The sequence below is a fragment of the Rhinolophus hipposideros genome (genome assembly GCF_964194185.1).
Source record: "Rhinolophus hipposideros genome assembly, chromosome: 8".
Classification (NCBI taxonomy): Eukaryota; Metazoa; Chordata; class Mammalia; order Chiroptera; family Rhinolophidae; genus Rhinolophus; species Rhinolophus hipposideros.
This window is the reverse complement of record NC_138054.1, coordinates 14336560-14356117: the sequence shown is the minus strand read 5'-3', so window position 1 is coordinate 14356117 and position 19558 is coordinate 14336560. Positions and strand designations below refer to the sequence as shown.

Below are 19558 nucleotides of genomic sequence, written 5' to 3'. Positions count from 1 at the left end.
AAAATTACACATGGTTTTACCTCAAGAGAGGGAATTTGTATGTGGGGAAAGCGGGGAGCAGCCAATGTGCTAACGGGGTGTTTCATGATTGCTATTGTATATGTTATAATTTGAATCTTATGCAATGATATTATATTAATATATTACTTGTATAATTTATACTAATGTAAAATGGTCAGGTACAATTTTTCTCAATGTTCTAAGTCTATTCTTAATTTCTTTCCCTAATAATAATAATAATACACGTTTATCATAGAAATGTAGGAAAATTCAAAAAGATATAAAGAAATCAAAATCAGCCATCCTCCTACCACTCATGATAATTACTGTTAACATTTTGTTTTATTTTCTTCAGGCCTATTGTCTATACACAGATACATTAACATGGGGAGTGAAAGAGAGAGGTGTGTGTGTTTAAATACAAAGTTGGGATCATTTAGAACCTGTGGTTTTCACTTAACTGTAAATTGTGAGCAAAATATTTCTTTCATCAAATGTATCTAGTTTTATTTCCAATAAATATCCATGGGACTCTTAAATTAATGTTCAATTTCCTCGTATTTGTATTCAACTTAAAGGAGAAAACAACATACACTTAGTCTGTAGTGCGGCATAATTACCCTTTTCCTGATAAAGCTGGACAAATCGGACTCTTGTGGTTCTCAGCCACAACTCCACAAGAGGTACATCGAGTTTTAAATATGCTACCTGGAAAAACACAAGTTAAGCAAGACCAGAAATAGTATAACCAAGACCAATTGTCTCCATGTCCAAAACAGTACAAAACCATTTAGCTTTTACGTGTACATTTTAGCAAATGGGCCTACCCTAGGTATCATGGGAAATGTAAAGGCATGCAGTGCTACTGAACAAGCCGAGAGCACCTGCCCAGACTTTATAATCTGGAGGGAAGAGAGACAGGTGAAATAACTTACTACATGACTAAGGCACTCTCGGATCACCTTGGAGTAATGTTTGGATGGAACTGAACTGGTCAGTGGGATAGAAGACGGCAACCAACACCTAAGGGCACAATTGACTCAGTCCATGATTGATGAAGCTTTAGTAGCTTGAGATGTGTTTACAGAATCTTAATTTCAACTCGAAGTTTGAATCTTTTGTCCAAAACCAGCTCAATGAATCAATAATCAACTAATAAATGAAGAGAATAATTGTTAAAACTAGCAACCATGTACTGAGCTAAACCAATAATGGTGACCACAATTCACTAACTATTCGCCACGTGCCCAGTGTTGTGCTGAGCGTGTCACACACTGTACTGGACGCATGTTGTTCCATTCTGTCCAGCGTTATTTCTTTGAGCAGCCACCTCTCCTCTATCCCACACCAAGCTGATGGAGCTGTCAATCACATCCCAAAATACAAGCTCGGGCACTAGTTCCAGACTGGTCAAATCATAGTACCCTATCCCTCCAGCGGTAGTGTTTGGTCAAAAAGGAGGTATGTGACCCAAGCCAGGCCATCCAGAGGTTTGTCTTCTGAGGAGAAAGCTATGCTCGAGTGAGCCTGAAGCCACCAGATGCTATCATCGCTGGCAGATCAACCGCAGAGGGAGAAGTAAGGTTAACTCCAAGAGTAAATGAAGCTGAGGGAAGGAGAGGGAGAGGCAGGGAGGAGAGCTGATGCTGACATCACCTCCACCCCAGGGCTCCTCAGTTTTGCGAGCGGATACACCTATTTTATCAGTTTTAATACAGCCGCTTTGCTCCCTGGTAACATCTCTGAAATTCAGATGGGCCCGACAGTTGTTACTGGCCCCAGGCCAGATGTGATGTGGTTGAGACAGCCAGCGCTCGCACACACTTGTTGAAGGATGACACCAGTGACTGAAACGTGTGGGGACTTGGCCGTTATGCTCAGTGGCCTGACTGGACAAAAGCGGCCCCTGCATATTTCAGCTGACAAACCATTTAAGGGCCATTGGAGGAAGAAAATGAGTCCTGATTAGAAAGGCCCAATATCAAAACTGCAGAATGTGTGTCAGCAGCTTGGAAGAGAACGCCCAGGATACCAGAGGAGCACCCTCCTAGGAAATGCTGCCTCACTGACCCCCTTGATGGCGCACAGCATGCCCCTGTGTGGAAAACAGTTATCGATGCCTCAGAGTCATTCAGGAGAAATATCTTGATCACTTTATTTCACTCATTTTGTTTGGATAGAGACAAGTGTCTTCACTTTATTTCACCCATATTTTGTTTTTTATATGAGAGTGATAGAGTTGCTAAAAATATGTATCTAAGTAAATTTTAACAAGCCCTTTCTATAAGTATAAAATAATTCTAAGGGATAACAAAATAAGATATCATGGTTTAGACAGATTATTTTCTTTCTAAGTATCACATTAAAAACATGATGCATCTTAAAACCGAGGGCATCTTCAATTTGATGAAAGGAAGGGCTTTCATTTTCACCTAATTTAGATGACAGTTCTTATCACTTGCAACCAAAAAAGTCCCACCTCATATGCATACATTATCTTATTTAATCCTTAAAATAATTAAGATAGGTATATCCGCACTTTATACATGGCAAGTGCTACAGCTTACATTCTGACACTGCAGAGAAATGAGAAGAGCCATGTGCAAATGGCCCAGACCCAGCAGAAGAAGGTGCCAAAAAGACACTCCATTAGTAGGTGGCTGACTGCTGCTGGGACAAAAGAGAAATGGGATTCAAACGGACAGTGCTCGGCTTTTATTATCAGGGTGACCACAGCCTAGGCAAAAATGGGCAACTTCACGACACACACACACACACACACACACACACACACAAGCAACATTCCCCACTGGGTCACTATTTCTGGAAAGCCCACTATTAGACAGCATTCCTTGGGACTGAAGTTTTCTAGACTGTTAAATGCAAATGCTTCGGGGAAGAAATCCTTACACACCCATTTATGCTCTGGTATGAATTAATGTATTAGGTTTTTGGTGACAACAAACGGGAAAGGATTAAAAAGACAAGAGGCAAAAAGAGGGTGTCATCAGGGCAGAGAAGGGAAGCCAAAGGGACCCAAGACAAAATGCATGTGTCACAAACTTGGTGGGCTTGATACAGTGAAGGCCCCTGAGCTGGCAGCTCCCTAAAGGCTTGAGGGTTTAGCAGAAGCACCTCAGTGGAGCATGCCAATTGCAGGACAAAGGTAAAGTAAACTGATACCCCCAGGAATGCAGAGGTCCTTCCGGACCAGCTCCTGCTAAAGCCACAGCTGCTCAATGGCCCAAACCTCCTGTTTCCTTCAGCCCAGCAGGGCAGTTGTCTCAGAGCGCAACACCATTCAACAGAACCCCACGGGAGGGGAACTGTGCAGACCAGCGCCTCCCCAGGGTAATGTGCACACCAGACACTGGGCATCTCGTCAAAATGCAGATTCTGATTCAACGGGTCCAGGTCTGAAACGGCAGTAGGGATGTTTCATAGTCTGGTTCCCCTCACCATTTCAGGCTTAGGGTGCTCACCATGGATTTCCAGAAGGTTCTTGGTGCCAGCCTTACGGTGCAGCTCATCAATGTTTTGGGTGATGACCGTGACCCTGCGGCCCTGCTTGTGCAGCCGGGCCTCACACTCGGCAATGGCAAGGTGCCCGGGGTTCGGCTTCGCGCTCTGCATCATTTCCCGCCGGTAGTGGTAGAACTCCCACACGCGTGACGGGTTGTAGGCAAAGGCCTCAGGAGTGGCCAGGTCCTGGAGGTTAGAGAGGGGGGTCAGAGAGGAGACAGGAGTCAGGGACGGAAAGAAGCACAAGGGTTCCGGAACACTGATGGGGGCGGGGCAAAGGGGGGCGCAGGCGGAAACTTAGGGTGACCGCCAATCATGGGAAACACCTGCAGGCCCATTTTACTCTAAAACGGAAGCAGGCAGCTTTGGGAGGGTGCAAGCTGGGACACGTCCACTGTAGGTACATGCAGTGTGGCAGACAGAGAGCAAGGGCCTGCGTCGAAATCTCTGTCCCAATTCTGGTACTAACAAGGGACCTTGGAGAAATCCGTTTTAATTCCCCCAATTATAAGGCAGGTTAAATGCAATCTGTCCCATTTACCACTTAAGTAAGTTATTATGAACAGGAAGTAAAGTAATATGCAGGAAGGTAATTTAGGCTGAATCTCCTTTTTCATGGTGTCCCAAAATATATGAAGTCAGTTTCATCTGTTCAGGAAAAAAGTGAAATTGCAAAATGCCCACACTTCCTGTTCTGGGAGAGACAAATCTCATCTATGGTGAACAGACAGAGCAGCACAGTAGCTGTCTAGGGCTGGAAGTCGACAGGAAAAAGGCACAAGGGAACCTTTGGCAATGACTCCAATTCTGTATCTTGATTGTGACGGTGGTGGTATTGTGCATTTTATTTTACTGTAAAGGTCCCTATCTACCTGGTAGTATTGCCAGCCTTCATCTGGGGAGTGGGTCGTCTACACTGTGGATTCTCTGCAGCGCTCCTGTACTTCCTTCCACCCTGCCCTCCACTTAGAACACAAGTGGCCTGAAGCAGTTTACAGGTGGGACACGTGAACCTGGATATATGTGTCCCTGGAACGCAGCTGGAGTCAGAACATACTCCAGGGCGGCCAGTTGGCTCAGTCGGTTAGAGCGCAGTGCTCATAGCACTAACATCGCCGGTTCGATTCCCACGTGGGCCAATGAGCTGCACTCTCCACAACTAGATTGAAAACGACTTGACTTAGAGCTGATGGGTCTTGGAAAAACACACCATTCCCCAATAAACATTCTTAACAAATCCAAAAACAAAAACCTACTCCATTTGCTTCCCCACAAGCTCTGAGCTGCTCTGACACCCCTCTGGCAGCTCCTCCTGACACCCGTTGACCCCTCACGCCCTTCATCTCTAATTCAGGGACTGCTTTCTGGGGCTCCTCCTTCTGATGGGACCCTAAGGGCCTCCACTCTTCCCTCTCCCCTCCTTCACCTTTAAGGTAAAGATCCCTTTGTCTGCATCATAGGCAGGGCAGTGGAGAGGTGACAAAACATCCTAAACATTTGCCATCCTGAGACATTAAATAGAGGAAGGAAGGGCAGATACATTAACCTTTCATTTGGAACTCATGTATGGAGTTGAATTATTGAATTATTTGATTGTCTTCATTCAACCAACAAAGAGCTATTAAGTACCACGTGCCAGAGTTCTGGGAGGAGTCACAGAGCAATGAATAAAAGACAAAATGTGCTGCCCTCCAAAACTAGGGATTTCCTGGGCCAGGGGAGGGGAGGAAGCCTACTACAAAGAGCCTTGAGGGAGTTTTCTGGGGCACAGAAATATTCCATGGTGACCACGGTAGTGGCTACATTATGTATACATTTTTAAAAGTCATCAAACTTACACTTAAAATTGGTGAATTTTATTGTATGGCTATTATACTTGAATAAAAACTGAATTTAAAACAATCCATACCCCCGTAGAACTTACATTTTTATGGCCTTCGTATAAAATTTTGAACATTAAGCCCTAAGACTTCAATAATCCAACTTTGGTTTTAATATGAAAAGTCCACAGAAGCTTTAAAAATTGTAAGATTTAATTTCAGTATGTATAATAAAGTAATGAATTAAGCTAACCAAGGTTTTCTGATTCCACTTTAATTAACCCTTCCCCAATAAAAATTCTTAACAAATCCAAAAACAAAACCTACTCCATTGACTTCTTAATTACTACAAGAAATCTGTTATCCGAATAAATGTAATCTATACATACCTGGACAGTAAGGAGAGTTAGCTGCTTTGCTTAAATCTCAGATTTTAATAATACGGATACTGTGTTGATGCCAAAAGGAACAGGACAAAAGAGTCATGATTTCAAAACTTTGCTCTCTGGGTTTCAGGCATGAGCATAGGTTCTGAGTCAAACTCTGTTATTGTTTCATTTAGAAGAGCCTTTGAATGTTCTGGAAACACTACTCACCTGAGCTTTCCACTTTCTCCAATAACCACCAGCTCCTCTGAAAGTTGGAAGCCCGCTTTCAGCACTAATGCCAGCCCCTGAAAGGACGACTATGTGCTTTGCTTTTGCAAAAACCTCCCGAAAACTGGCCATATCTAAAGGGAGAGAATAAAATCTTTATCACCATTTGGATATTTATATCCCACGTTAATTGTCCATACAGGATCCCCCGCTATCCAAAAGCAGAGCCTTCCTAAGAAACCTTGCATCAAGTGAAGAAGCCACTACCTTAGGACACACTTTGCTAACAGACGCACAGAATAAATGGAGATAGAGCCCAGATACCCACAGACAGTTCAAAGCTCTGGGGCTTAACGCTGAGGTGCCGAGTGTCCTGTCGTGCCTGAGAACGAGCTGGGAGGGGCCACTCTCCCTGCTCGGGGTGTGCGCTGTCTCTATAACTCACTGCAAAACAATTGCTGAACGATATTTTGTTTTTCACCTTTTTTTTGTAAAAGCAAAAATCCTCTTTGGATTTCCTTCGTTTAGTGAAAGCAGGTTCAAATGTGGGGTTTTTTTGTAATGGCGAAGTGGTATAAGGCAGACTTCAAAAGGCCCGGGGGATACCTGTATTTTGAAACTTGACCTTGTATGAAATTAAACTTTAAGACACCCAAATAAACGTTGTATCATGAAGACACGATCCGTGTGCCTCATGTGTGAGCGTACAGCATCTTAAGAAAGAAACTGGGCCTTCAGGTCCACAGCACTGGCTCTGAATCTCAGCCTCCTCTCCATCCATTCGTGTGGTCTTTTGAGAATCACTGACCCTCTGCTCTCCTGGGTTCCCTCGGCTGTTGGACATGCACAATTGTGTGTTCCTAGAGCCGGGCTGTTACAATGACTAAAAGAGCCTAATGCGGGCCGGCCCGGTGGCTCAGTCGGTTGGAGCTCCATGCTCCTAACTCCAAAGGCTGCCGGTTCGATTCCCACATGGGTCAGTGGGCTCTCAACCACAAGGATGCCAGTTCAACTCCTCCAGTCCAGCAAGGGATAGTGGGCTCTGCCCCCTGCAACTAAGGTTGAACACAGCACCTTGAGCTGAGCTGCCGCTGAGCTCCGGAATGGCTCAGTTGGTTGGAGCATGTCCTCTCAACCACAAGGTTGCCGGTTCGACTCCCGCAAGGGATGGTGGGCTGTGCCCCCTGCAGCTAGCAACGGCAACTAGACCTGGAGCTGAGCTGTGCCCTCCACAACTAAGACTGAAAGGACAACAACTTGACTTGAAAAAAAGGCCTGGAAGTACACACTGTTCCCCAATAAAGTCCTGTTCCCCTTCCCCAATAAAATCTTAATAATAAAAAAAAAGAGCCTAATGGATGGGAATGCATCTTCCTTCATAAAAGTAAAAGCAAGCTTTTGCGTGTGTGTGTGTGTGTGTGTGTGTGTGTGTGCACGCGCATGGACTGACCTCAGGCCCTTTGAACCCCGAAGCCTTCCTTCCTCCCCAAGTCCCCTTGCCTTTGGGGATCTTGCTGATTCTAGCTTCTCTCAGCATCACTACCAACCTCAGCTATGAACAAGTGCTCAGCCCCAAATCTGGACACATGACTTTCTCCTTATGGCTCAAATTAGAGTTGGACTTTACAACAAGATGGCACCAGACACCTGGGGTAACAGAAGGGAACTGAACACAGAGAATCACACGCAGAAAGTAATCATGGTTACTGTGCATGGCTTGCCCTCCAGCTCGCAGGCTTTGTTCTTCACGTCCAGGCACCTTCCCCCTGATCTCAGACCAACAGAGGCAGCAGCCACCATTAAGTGAGGGCTCACTGCACCCCAGGCTCTGTGCTAAGTGCTGTACGTGGTTCACAAGGTAGAGTTTGCCCCTAAACAAACATCCTCATCCCAGGATAGGAATGAGGAGTCCAACTCGGAACTGCCACTGTTTCTCCTGGGAGGCAGAGATTAGGTCAGGGCACAGCATATGGCTGAGAGCTACACCTTTCTCTCCCAGGCACTGTGGTGCTGCAAGCCCTCATATGAGGGATAAGTAAGTGAGGCTGTGCAAGCCCTCATACGTGGGATAAGTAAGTGAGGCTCTGCAAGCCCTCATACGTGGGATAAGCATGCAGGCCAGGCCTAAGCTGTACAGAGCTGAGCATAAGGGAGAAGAGAGACTCCCTGTTTGCCCTCCACCTGGAGAAGCAAGTCCCAGACCAGCACTGCCTGTGGCCGGCCCGGGCCACTGGAATGGACACCTTCTAGGAGTGGCCAACCTGTGCTAAAGATGAAGATTTCTGCAAAAGTGGAAGTGAGTCCCTCAGCTGATGGAGCAGGCTTTCTGGTCTTCCCCTTGGAGGCAACAGCAACCAAGGTTAACCCTTGGACTGAGTGAGCACACCCTAAGAGATAGAACCAGTGATAGACAGGATGGAGGAAAGAAAGAAAGATAGGGGGTGGGGGCTCAGAGACAATGAACTTGAATATTAAAGCGAACATGACTTCAATTTGTACCCCAAACTGGTACTTACTGAATGGCTCCCTCTAGGCAGGGATGGCACTTCCTCACCCTCCTACGCCAAGAGCCTCCTCTAACGCCCGCCTAGGATAGAGAATCTCAAAGAAGGCTCCATCTCTCCTCGCTTTCCCTTTCTATGTGACTAGTGGTAAGAATGACAGTCAAAGTAGACTCTCAGAAACAAAGAAGCTCTCGCTCCCACTCTGACCACTTTCCCAGAGCTCTCTGGGATCACTTTTCTGGCAGCATAAGGCTCAAAGGAATGAAGATGGTTCACGCACACTGTTCCCTTTGGGTATAAGCAGCCCAACTACCTGCCAGCCATGGGAACACTCTGCCTAAACTCACACCCTTTTCCGAGACAGACTGGTGTGAAAACTAAGGCCCACAAAAGCTGTCCAACCCAGAAGATTTCCAAAAAAAGAAACGCAGTCTGGGTAATTACAGAGTTTGTAGTCTGATCTAATCCCCTGAAAGAACAAGATGCTAATTACAAAAATGTACAAATACTTTCCTAGGAACTATTTAGACGACTCCTGGGTTCAAACCCTACAAACATCCTTAGGACTTGAAAGTTCACCCACGAAACTTGTCCCTGCTCTAAAGGTCATTTCTATCCCAAATGTAAACTCTGTCATCCTACTGACAAGTAGATTCCTAGATGACAGTGACTTCTGTGAAGGGACCACTTTAAGCAACTTCTAGAAACAAACAGAAAAGTCAACTCAGGTTTGGTTCTCGGAGAACAGGATGTAAGATATAATAATGTAAAAGTGGTGCAAAATCTCTCATTAAAAAAAAAAAAAAAGACATTTCCTAACAGCTAAAGGAAAACACAACAGGATGTTTTGCGGTTCCAAGCCCAGGCAGGCAACTTTTGGTCAAGTACACTCTTCTCGGTGCCGCCACAGCCTGTAACAGTCTGTCCTGAAGAGCTGTGCATATCAAGGCGTTGGGGCAGCTGAGTGGAACTGGGTTTAATATCACTCCTGACATTGGGCCAAATGGAAGGAGACATTATTATGTCTCAGCAGACTCGGTATCATAAAAAGTTATCCAAAAGTTGAAAACGAGGCAAAAAGAGGTCAGCTTGGCCTTTCAATGCCATATGGAAGCACTGTTTAATAGGCCCACCTAAGCACCATTTATTATATAAATCTGTCAGACTCTATACTCATTATAGACGAAAAGCCCAGATATGTTAACTTATGGGTTTACCTCAGGTAGAGATACAAATCATTTCTGTCTAGTAGAAAACTTAACCCCATATTAGCCTGTAGGACAATCACCAGGTTTCTTCTCCTGGAGAGAGATGAGGGGTTTAGAATACAAATCATGAGTGAAAGGTTTAAATGCAAATATTCTGGGAGAAGCAACAAAATGTCTTAAATGGATTGTGCTAATAAGAGATCATCTCTGACCTGTCCTGGAAGCGGCTTTCCTAAGGAGAAAAGGACAGAGTGGCTTTCTCCAAAATCTTGCCCCGTACCCAGACATCCCCCTCAAAGTGCAGGAACTTTCGGGTACTTCAAATTCCACTGGAGTTGAGGACATGGCAGACCTACTTGAACTTGGGCGAGCCATGGTTAGGCAAATCTTGGTTCCTTTGGCAGCAGGAGACTTCAGTCCACAATACAGCTGGGAAATTAATCTGCTGGGAACAACCTGGAATGGTCCCATCAGGTTTTCTTTGTAGTGTTAATTCTTAAGATAGGATCTAGAAAAATCACAAAAACAAATAGAAACAATCAGAAAATAATTGTATTTCTATACATATATACATGTATATGTATGTATGTATGTCTATGTCTATACAAGTTTGGACAATTAAGTTCGCGAATTTGTTGCAACGATGCTGCTAACCTTTTTTTTGGTATCGGAGGGATTATTCATTATGAATTTGTACCAACTGGACAAACAGTTAACCAACTTTACTTTGGAAGTGCTGAAAAGGCTGCATGAAAAAGTTAGACGACCTAAACTCTTCGCCAACAATTCATGGCTCTTGGTCCCGACAATGCACCAGCTCACACAGCACTGTCTGTGAGGGAGTTTTTAGCCAGTAAACAAATAACTGTATTGGAACACCCTCCCTACTCACCTGATCTGGCCCCCAATGACTTCTTTCTTTACCCGAAGATAAAGGAAATATTGAAAGGAAGACATTTTGATGACATTCAGGACACCAAGGGTAATATGAGGACGGCTGATGGCCATTCCAGAAAAAGAGTTCCAAAGTTGCTTTGAAGGATTCACTAGGTGCTGGCGTCAGTACATAGCTTCCCAAGAGGAGCACTTTGAAGGTGACCCTAGTGATATTCAGCAATGAGGTAGGTAGCACTTCTTCTAGGATGAGTTCGTGAACTTAATTGTGAGACCTCGTATATATGAATGCCCTTAACAAACATTTTCAGTAACAGATCTTGATGGTATTCAGCCTCTAAACCACTGTTTTCAATTTGTGTTCTCAGTCACACCTAGGTGACCTACAGCAGTCCTTCTCAAAGTGTGGTCCCCAGACCAGCAGCAACACCATCCCAGATCTTGTTAGAAATGCAAAGTCATGGGCTCCACCCCAGGCCCACAGAATCAGAAACTGTGGGGTGGGGGGGTCCACATCTGTCTCCAGGTGATTCTGATAAAGGTTAAAACTAAACATCTAGAAGATGAGGCTGGAGTTTCAGAACCATTGCCTTAAAGGTTTGGGAAAAGATTAGATGTGAGAATTCATTTGAAAAACAGGTTCTGCTGCTTTTAAAAAGGTATGAAAACCACTGGCCTCTCAACTTTTGCTTAAGATACAGTTTCTATGAGAATGTAAATTCTGAGAACTGAACTAGGCAGGAAAGATATGTGTTATGATAACAAATAGGATAAAGATGACATCACGTCGAAGAAACTCTGTCTTAAAGCACATTTAGTAAATCTTTATCTATCCATGAGGAATTTTATAAAAGAAAAACAGAGACAGAGAAAGACAACATTTGGATCAATGATACCAAAAGGGTAATTGGCAGCGCTGACTTCTATCTAGTGGATCAAACTGTTGGAAGAACTCAGGACTAAAGGTCTGTAGATCAGGAAAAATAGAAAAATAACGCATTTCCCAGAACTTTGCAGTCCCTCTGGAGGACAACTGATCAAAATTACAAATGCATTTTCCCTTTGACCTAGCAATCCCAAGTCTGAAAATTTTTACAACAGTGAGACTTGCACACATCCAAAATGACACATCTTTAGACCACTGTCATTAACAGCAAGAGACTAGAAACAACCTAAATGTCCATCTGCTGGGGATGAGTTCAATAAACAATGGCACATTCACAATATGCAACATGGCTGCTATAAAAAAGAATATACGTATGACTTTACTTACATGACATTCTGGAATAGACAAAACTATGGGGACAAAAACCATATGAGTGGTTGCCCAAGCAGTAAGGAATGAATATACAAAGGGGCATGAGGGGATTTGAGGGGTGATGAAAACGTCCTCCTACATCTTGATTATGTTGGTGGTTACATGATTGTGTCTGTCAAAGTCCAGAGTACTCTACATTAAAAAAGGGTTAATTTTACTGTATGTAAACTATAAAACAGTTTACAAATCAAAAATAATAGGTATAGGGTTTCAGTTTTGCAAGATAAAGAATTCTGGAGATTGCTTACACAACAATGTGAATGTACTTAACACTCCTGAACCATATCCTTAAAAATGGTTCAGATGTAAATTTTATGTATATCTCACTACAATTAAAAAAACAAACAAGCAAACCAAGTCTAATTAAATGTGATTTGCTGGTTGATTTCGTTTTTATAAGCAGACAGCTCGCTGGTTTCAGAAGTGAGTGTTGGTATCAGCAGAACAGAGGCTATTCAGAGAGGTTAAAAATAAACATCTGGAAGATGAAGCTCAAAAACCTGTTAGTGCCAAATCAGATTATTTAATTCCATAAATTATTCCGATATTCAGATTCCACATGTTAAAAAACAACAAAAACCAGCATGAAGACATTCTCCCTAACCTGACAGAGATCTCCATATTATAATGTTGAGGGGGGAAATCAGGTGCAAACAGTGTTGTGTACAGAAAGGGAAGGGATATGAGCATATACCACAGTACTGATTTGTACTTAAAAAAATAGAAGAATTTCCAAGAAATTAGTAAAAAAAAGTTGGGGGTGGAGTGGGAAATAGGATATATGGAGACAGAAGTGGAAGCAAGGGTTTTCAATATATGTGTTTGTATGTTGTTTGCATGGTCAGTGCCCCGCAGCGAAGACCAGGAACACACCTGTAGAGGAGCACATTGCAAAGAGAGAGAAGCAAGCCATGAAGAACTAACTGTAGGGTGCCTCAGTCACAGTGTTTGAAAGGATTACAGGATTTGGGCTTGTGTTAGAGAAGGTTGGCAGGGTTCCAGAGAGTGAGGCTTTATTCTGGATTGGATGCTGTCAGGAAACAGGATACCTTGATTGGATATGTTAGTGAATCTTATCTAAAACGTGGAAGAAATGAAATGAGGCGAGAGCTTTGATTAGTCAGGAAACAGCAAGCCCTGGTATTAAGCCAGGATAGGATGTTCTGTCATTTTTGTGATTTGGATATGTTCTTGTTTTTGTGTGGGTTCAGACCTGTGTCAGAGTTGTTATATTTTTGTCCCGATTCACCAAGGCCACAGGGTAGCTCTGTCTGATGTTAATGTTCTATGAAATTACTTAGGTTCAACAGAACACCAAGGCCTACTGGATAGTGGGAGGCCAAAAACTGGAAGCAAATCAAGTGTCACCAACTTATAAATGGGTAAACACACTGTCGTCCTTCCATACAATACAGTTCCGCAATTAAATAAAAAAAAAAAAACTGCTAACACGTATAACAACATGGATGACTTTCTAAAGTATTATGCAAAAGTAACGTGCAGTAGGAAAACCTGGCAGACACTACCTTAACCAAGTGATCAAGTTTAACACCCACAGTAATAAGACATACCGACTTCATCTACCTCCTGATAGGATGCAGTGAGAAGGGCAAAATATCCCTTGTGTGGTATTTCCCCCCAAAATGTATTAGCTCAATTTAAGAAAATCAGACAAACCCCAAGTGAGGGGGCATTCTATAGCAAAAATGGCGAGTACGCTTCAAAAAAGTTATTCAGGTTATGAAAGATCAAGACTGGGGACTTGTACCAGTTTAGAGTCTAAGAAGACAGGACAACTGAATACAACGTGAGATCCTGGATTGGATTCAAGACATGAAAAGGATCGTTAATGGAAGCACTGGCACAATTGGAATGAAGTCTGCTCATTAGTTAACAGGACTGTTATCAGTGCAAATGTGCTGGCTTGGATCATTGTACTTTAATTACACGTTAACCTTAGGGGAAATAGGGTAAACAGTATACGGGAACTCAGTGTACTATTTTTGCAACATTCTGTAAACCTAAAATTATTTCAAAATAAAGTTGCTTTCTTCAAAAAAAAAAAACAAAACAAAATCATTATGCTAAGTGAAAGAAGCCAGACCCAAAAGGCTACATACTGTTTGAGACCATGTGTACGATATTCTGAAAGGGCGAACCTATAGGTACAGAAATTACCTCCGTGGTTTCCAGGGACTAGGGAAAGGATGGCCAGAGAACTGTGTAAAAGCAATGAAAAATTCTATGTCTTCATTTTGTGGTGGTTTTTCAAACCTCATAGAACTTCATAATAAAAAAGGGTGAATTTTATACTATATAAATTGTATTTCAATAAACCTCATTTAAGAAGTATGTCAACAAAGTTTCATTGTAACCTGTCTCCACTATAATTAAAAAAACAAAACAAAACTGGACATGTGAAGAAGTTTGGAATACTGACAAAGACAAAAATGGTGTAGTATTGGTTTCCAGAACACCTCGGGGGACAAGAACCTCTGGCGGCCTGAAGTCATTTGTGCAGAGACCGCAGGTCAGAGCCAAAGAGAGTGCCAAAAAGGCCAATGGCGACTGGCTGCCATCAACCAGTCGCCAAAGGTGGGCAGACTCTGAAGGTGGGCAGACTCAGGTGCCACAGCAGCCCAGGAGGGCCACTCTGGTGAACAGCTTGCAGACACAACAATGGGGTTGCCCTACCATCATGAAAATCAACCCAGTGCTTTATTTAAAAGCATGGAGGAAAATGGGTTGGTATGATTTTCAACCAGCATGGGTATGATAAGCTTTTGACAATTTTAATTTGTTTGGAAAAATTAATTATTTGGAATATCTCAGTAAGGGATAAGTGAGGTATTACTATAGCTTGTTTTATTTTAAATTTGGGAAAATTTAAACATTGAAATAGTATGTGAAATAGAACAGTATGTTCCCATTGCTTAGTGTCAACAATTATCAAAAGGGAGTTTTCTCAGATCAATTTGTGGCTTTAAGATATTGTCACCGACAATATTCTCAAACCTGTGCACCTTGAAAACTGAACATTGAAATACCCAATACTGCCTACCTTTACTAAAAGCTCCTTACATACTGCATGAAGTTACTTATGCTATAATTTTGAGTTTAATATATATCTTTAGTTATTTCTCTCAAAGATGAAGATGTTTGATTCCACTGTTGCTTTCTATTATTTTAATTTGGAGACATCAATTTGATCCAGAAAATTCTTTTCTTCTTCTGCTGATATTAAATGTTAGCAAACATTCCCATTTATTGTCAAATTCTGGATGACACCTGAATAAAATGTCACATTGTTTCTCAGATGTGAAGGTAGGATTTTAAGTTCTTAAGAATTTAAAAGAACTTAAGAATTTAAAATCCAGAGGTGTGGACCAAAAAGAGGTTCTAGGAAAGTAACCTCACAGGGTGATCTGATCATAAATTCCTAACTGGGTGGGTAATCATTCCCCAGGAATATAAATTTTTATTAAAAGGGTTGGGGTTTTTTTGCCGGAAGCAAGCCCTGTCCATTGTTTTTATACATCTAGGTAAACACACCTTTGAAATAAGCCATAATCACCCTCAAGAGAGCAACATAATCGTGTTCATGTAATCTTTCTTATATTCCTTCTTTAATTTCAATACATAAAAAAAACAAAACTCATTCTCTGGAACATCTGAGATCTTGCTTTCCAACAATGTCGGCTGTTCCGGCTCAAATAAATTCTTATAAAAATTCCCTACAGGTTTGGACGTTCTTACATCGACAGAGGCATTAACATAAATCAGCTGACTGACTGCTGTACTCAGCTCTTCTGCCTGAGGTTCTAAAGGATGGGTCTTCTGCTGGGTAGCTGTAAATAAAGGCAAATCATCCTGTTCTGAACATGAGGGTTGAGTTTGTTGCTAATTATAAAGAGTTGCCAAAAATTTGAGACTATTAAGCAATTTTTAATTGTAGGACTGATAGATTAGGACTTGTTATTATTTGGTTAACATTTTTCATCTAAGTTTTTCTATTCAAATGGTTTCATTGTTGAGTAATAATAATTACTTTCACCATAACACTAAACCCAAAATAATAAAATAGAAAAAAGTTTTACTTGCTCATCTTTGAACATTTCCAGAAAACAACTAGTTTCTAGGTTCTTTGCCTAGGCAATGCAATCAGCAAGCGTTTTGGGAAGATAGCTTTAGTTCTCATTTTATGTGAATTATAATGCCTAGTGACATATATATTTTATACATATGTATGTATACACTCATGGATTGTATCCAGTTAAAATGTTCTTTCTAAACATTTATTTCTTTCCCAAATCTTTCATCATACTAATTTATTGGTGGAATCTAAGTTTTTCATGTCTGTTTGAAGTAATGAATCAGTGAGAAAATTTTTACAAAACTCCTGCTGCTGCCTGTTTTATTAGTCAACATTCACATTTTTTTAAAACGAATGTGGGAATTATTTTGCTAAATTTTCCATTAATTTACAAGATGTTCTGCAAGTCTCTAGTAAATGTGAAAACAAAGTAGAGATTGAAAACAAATTTTCACGTTTTTGTCAGTGCCACCTGAAATGTATTTCCAAGCTCGCAAATGCTCAGACCATAAAACTATTTTAAAGATGCTACCACAAGTATTTATTGGAAGCATTGTCTGTGCCAACATATATAGGAAGTGGGGTGTGGTAGGGTGGGGGGTGGAGGTGGTTAGTTCTACCTTCCACAGGCTTTCAATCCTGTTCAAGTGTTAAGTTTTTGAAGGGGGCTGAAAAACAAAAAGGCCCAAATGGTGCTGAAGAAAAGAGAACTCAGGGTATCAGGCCCAGAAGCCCCCAGGGGTGAAAGCTGCCCTGGGTGAAGCCACCCATTAGTCTGCCTTGAACTCATCTTCAGAGCGGGAAGACAAGCCTCAGGGGAGGAAATAAACTCATTCATCAAACAGTCTTTGGGAGCTTTCTGGGTGCAGAACAAATTCCCAAACAGACAATTACTCTGGCTGAATGGCAGTCCCCTGTTTAACCAGGCTTTCTTGCGAAATCTGAATTGGGGGGGAAAAAATACCTTTGAAAAAACGGGCAACGTACCAATTCTGAAAAATACAACAAACGAAAGGTTGTATCAGGAATTCGAGAAAAAAGCTTCAAAAAATCATTAATTTAAAATACATGATAAACATATTATAAAAGGAACTACAAAAACTTACACAGGTGTTCAGTAAATAATTTCTGAACACCTACCAGCTAAATTAATGCAATGCACCAGTCCCCAGCTATCAACATTCATTTCCCTCCCTGTTCTACCATCTGCTCTTGTCAAGGTCACCAGCAACCTTCACCTTGCTAAACCTTGATCACGTCCAGCTTCTGACCCATTTTATCACCTCTCGGGGAAACGCTTGCGTCTCCCGGTTTTATCTTAGCTCTCTGACCCCCCATCCTCCCAATGCTGGGCTGCAATCCCCCTTCACTGTTCCACAGCCGGCTCCCACCAAGCCTGAGCTGCGGAACTTTCCCCACACCTTCAATCCACAAAGCCTTAGGGCACCACTCCCCGTGGCCCTGGCTTCTCCCTTTCTCTCGCATTTCACACCCTACAGCCAGCGTGGTCAGGAGTCCACAAGGCTGCACCTTTAAACTACATCCCGAGTCAGACCCCTCCTCCCACGCCACAGCCACCACTCTGGCGCAGGTCCCCATCATCGGCCACTCGGGATGCTGCAATGGGCAGTGACTACTCAAAGGGGGTGCTCTACTCGGAGCCCTCCCGGGACTTCCCCTTCACAGCGGCCCGCCAGGCCCACCTGCTCCCGCTGCGTTCCTTTCCGACCGCGTTTCCTCCCCCCCAGTCTCTCCGGCTGCAGTGGCCCCCGCGTTGGGCCCAAAGACACTGAGCCTCGGGGCTCCGCACGTGCGGCCTCCAGCCCAGGGGGCTTCTGGGGTCCTCGCGCAGAGGCAGGGCCCGCTCCCCTCCTCCTCCTCCCCTCCCCCTCCGCCCGCCAAAGTCCCCAGAACCGAACACCCGCCAGCGGCTGGGCCGCGCAGGCGCGCCGCGCAGGGGCCCGCCCACCGCCAGGCCGGGGCCGGCACGGGGCTGTGCGCGCCGCCTCGGGGAGTGCGTGCGTGTCGGCCCGGACCCCGGGCGGGAGTCGGGGCCGCCGCGGGGCCCCCGGGCCTGGCGGAGACGCACCTGCAGGAGGCGGGAACGACGGCGGCGGCCCCGGCGCGGGGTGGCACATGGAGGGGGCGGGGCGGGGCGGGGCCGGGCGGGGCGGGGCGGGGCTGGGGGCGGGGCCGGGCGGGGGCGGGGCCGGGCGGGGCGGGGCGGAGCTGCTCGCCTGACCGGGCTGCAGCGGCCCCTGCCGGGGACCCAGACCTGCCCGGGCACCGGAGCGGTGTGGGCCATTCCCTGGTCTTGTTCGTCATTGGCGGTGGTTACTTTGCTTTTCTTGCTTCGCAGGGACCGCGGAGCGGGGAGGGGGCAGCGTCTTGCCGGGTCTTTGTGAGCTTCCCAGGTATGTCGTGTATCACTACGTACTTTCCTCCTGGAGTCTATCGCTGGATCACACAGCTTCAGGACAGAGCATTTCAAATGTTGGGGCTTTCCCTGAAACATCAATTTTCCAGTAGTGATTAACTGGGTTCCCAGGCTAGCTCTCCAAACCCGAGTGCTAGTGCTGATATCCTTACCCGTGTGTCCGAAGGAAAACGGTTCAGGGCCTCTAGGACTCAGTGACCCACGTGGCTCCACGTTTCTCATTTCCCTTAAAATCAGTCATCGTTCGTTTTCGTGTTTACCACAGCACTACTTTTTCTAGAATGTGATTGTTTATGAGCGTGCCAATGGATTCAAAAGGGAAGTGGTCTGCGAACTTTGGTGCAAAAAATGTTAACATTTGTTTCCCCTACTCAAACCTCAACCACTTCCCACAGTATGGCTGGTAATTCAGACCGCGTTGGAGCTCTTCCTGTTCCTGTAGACGGTATCAGCCTCTCAGGGGCTTATGGAGTCCAAGAAAATTGAAAGAGGGCTGGCTGCTGTTTTTCCCCTGACATGTATGTGGTACTTTGTGTCAGATACTTCTAAGAACTTCACATGTATGAACCAATTTAAATCTTCCCCGCCGCTTGATAAAATGGATTCTGTTATCCCCACTTTACAGGTGGGGAAACAGGTCCAGGGAGGTCCTGCAGTTGCCCCAGGCAGAAAAGCTGTTGAATAGTAGAGCTGGGATTTGTGCGCATATACTGCCTCTCTTTTGTGCTTATGACATGAGCCATGAAGTGTTAATCCTTTTCTTCATTCAGACATTGGGAGGCAGGGAGTGGGGGAGACTATAACCTTCTATGACCTGAAGGTCCAATATGTCGCCCTCTGCCACCAGCCACACGTTGGGCCACCTCTGAGGCATTGCATTCTGTCAAGGTCCAGGAGTCCACTACCCACAGCTACCCACCACACCACTCTTCAAACCCACCCCTTCTTCCAAGCTTGGAAAACTGAATCTTCCTCACAAGTCAGGCTACTTCCTCTTCTTGAAATATCAGCCACCATCCTTTCCATCTTTCAAGTAACTCCAGATTAATTTTTTGATATCTTTGTCCTTCCATAACAAAGGCTGTTCCCTCTTCCTGGAATGTCCTTTTCTCATTCCCTCCATAGGAACTCTTATCATTTTTCCAGTCTCAGCTCAACTGTCACTT

At 44.1% G+C, this 19558-nt stretch overlaps 1 protein-coding gene across 3 annotated transcripts in view; it reads right to left on the bottom strand.

Moving 5' to 3' along the window:
- SIRT5 (sirtuin 5) overlaps positions 1-18102 on the bottom strand; it is a 35354-nt gene extending 17252 nt beyond the window's left edge. The window contains exons 1-5 of one of the 3 annotated variants that reach the window (XM_081057118.1): positions 18045-18102; positions 10007-10158; positions 5939-6072; positions 3483-3708; positions 621-708 (exon numbers count right to left, since the gene is read on the bottom strand). In XM_081057118.1, the coding sequence (XP_080913244.1) occupies positions 621-708; positions 3483-3708; positions 5939-6072; positions 10007-10121 (563 nt within the window). In that variant the 5' untranslated portion in view covers positions 10122-10158; positions 18045-18102. Of the gene's footprint in view, positions 1-620; positions 709-3482; positions 3709-5938; positions 6073-10006; positions 10159-17658; positions 17995-18044 lie in introns of those variants that run through there. The other 2 variants (XM_081057117.1, XM_081057119.1) reach the window with 2 other exon arrangements.
- Positions 18103-19558: the final 1456 nt, after the last annotated feature.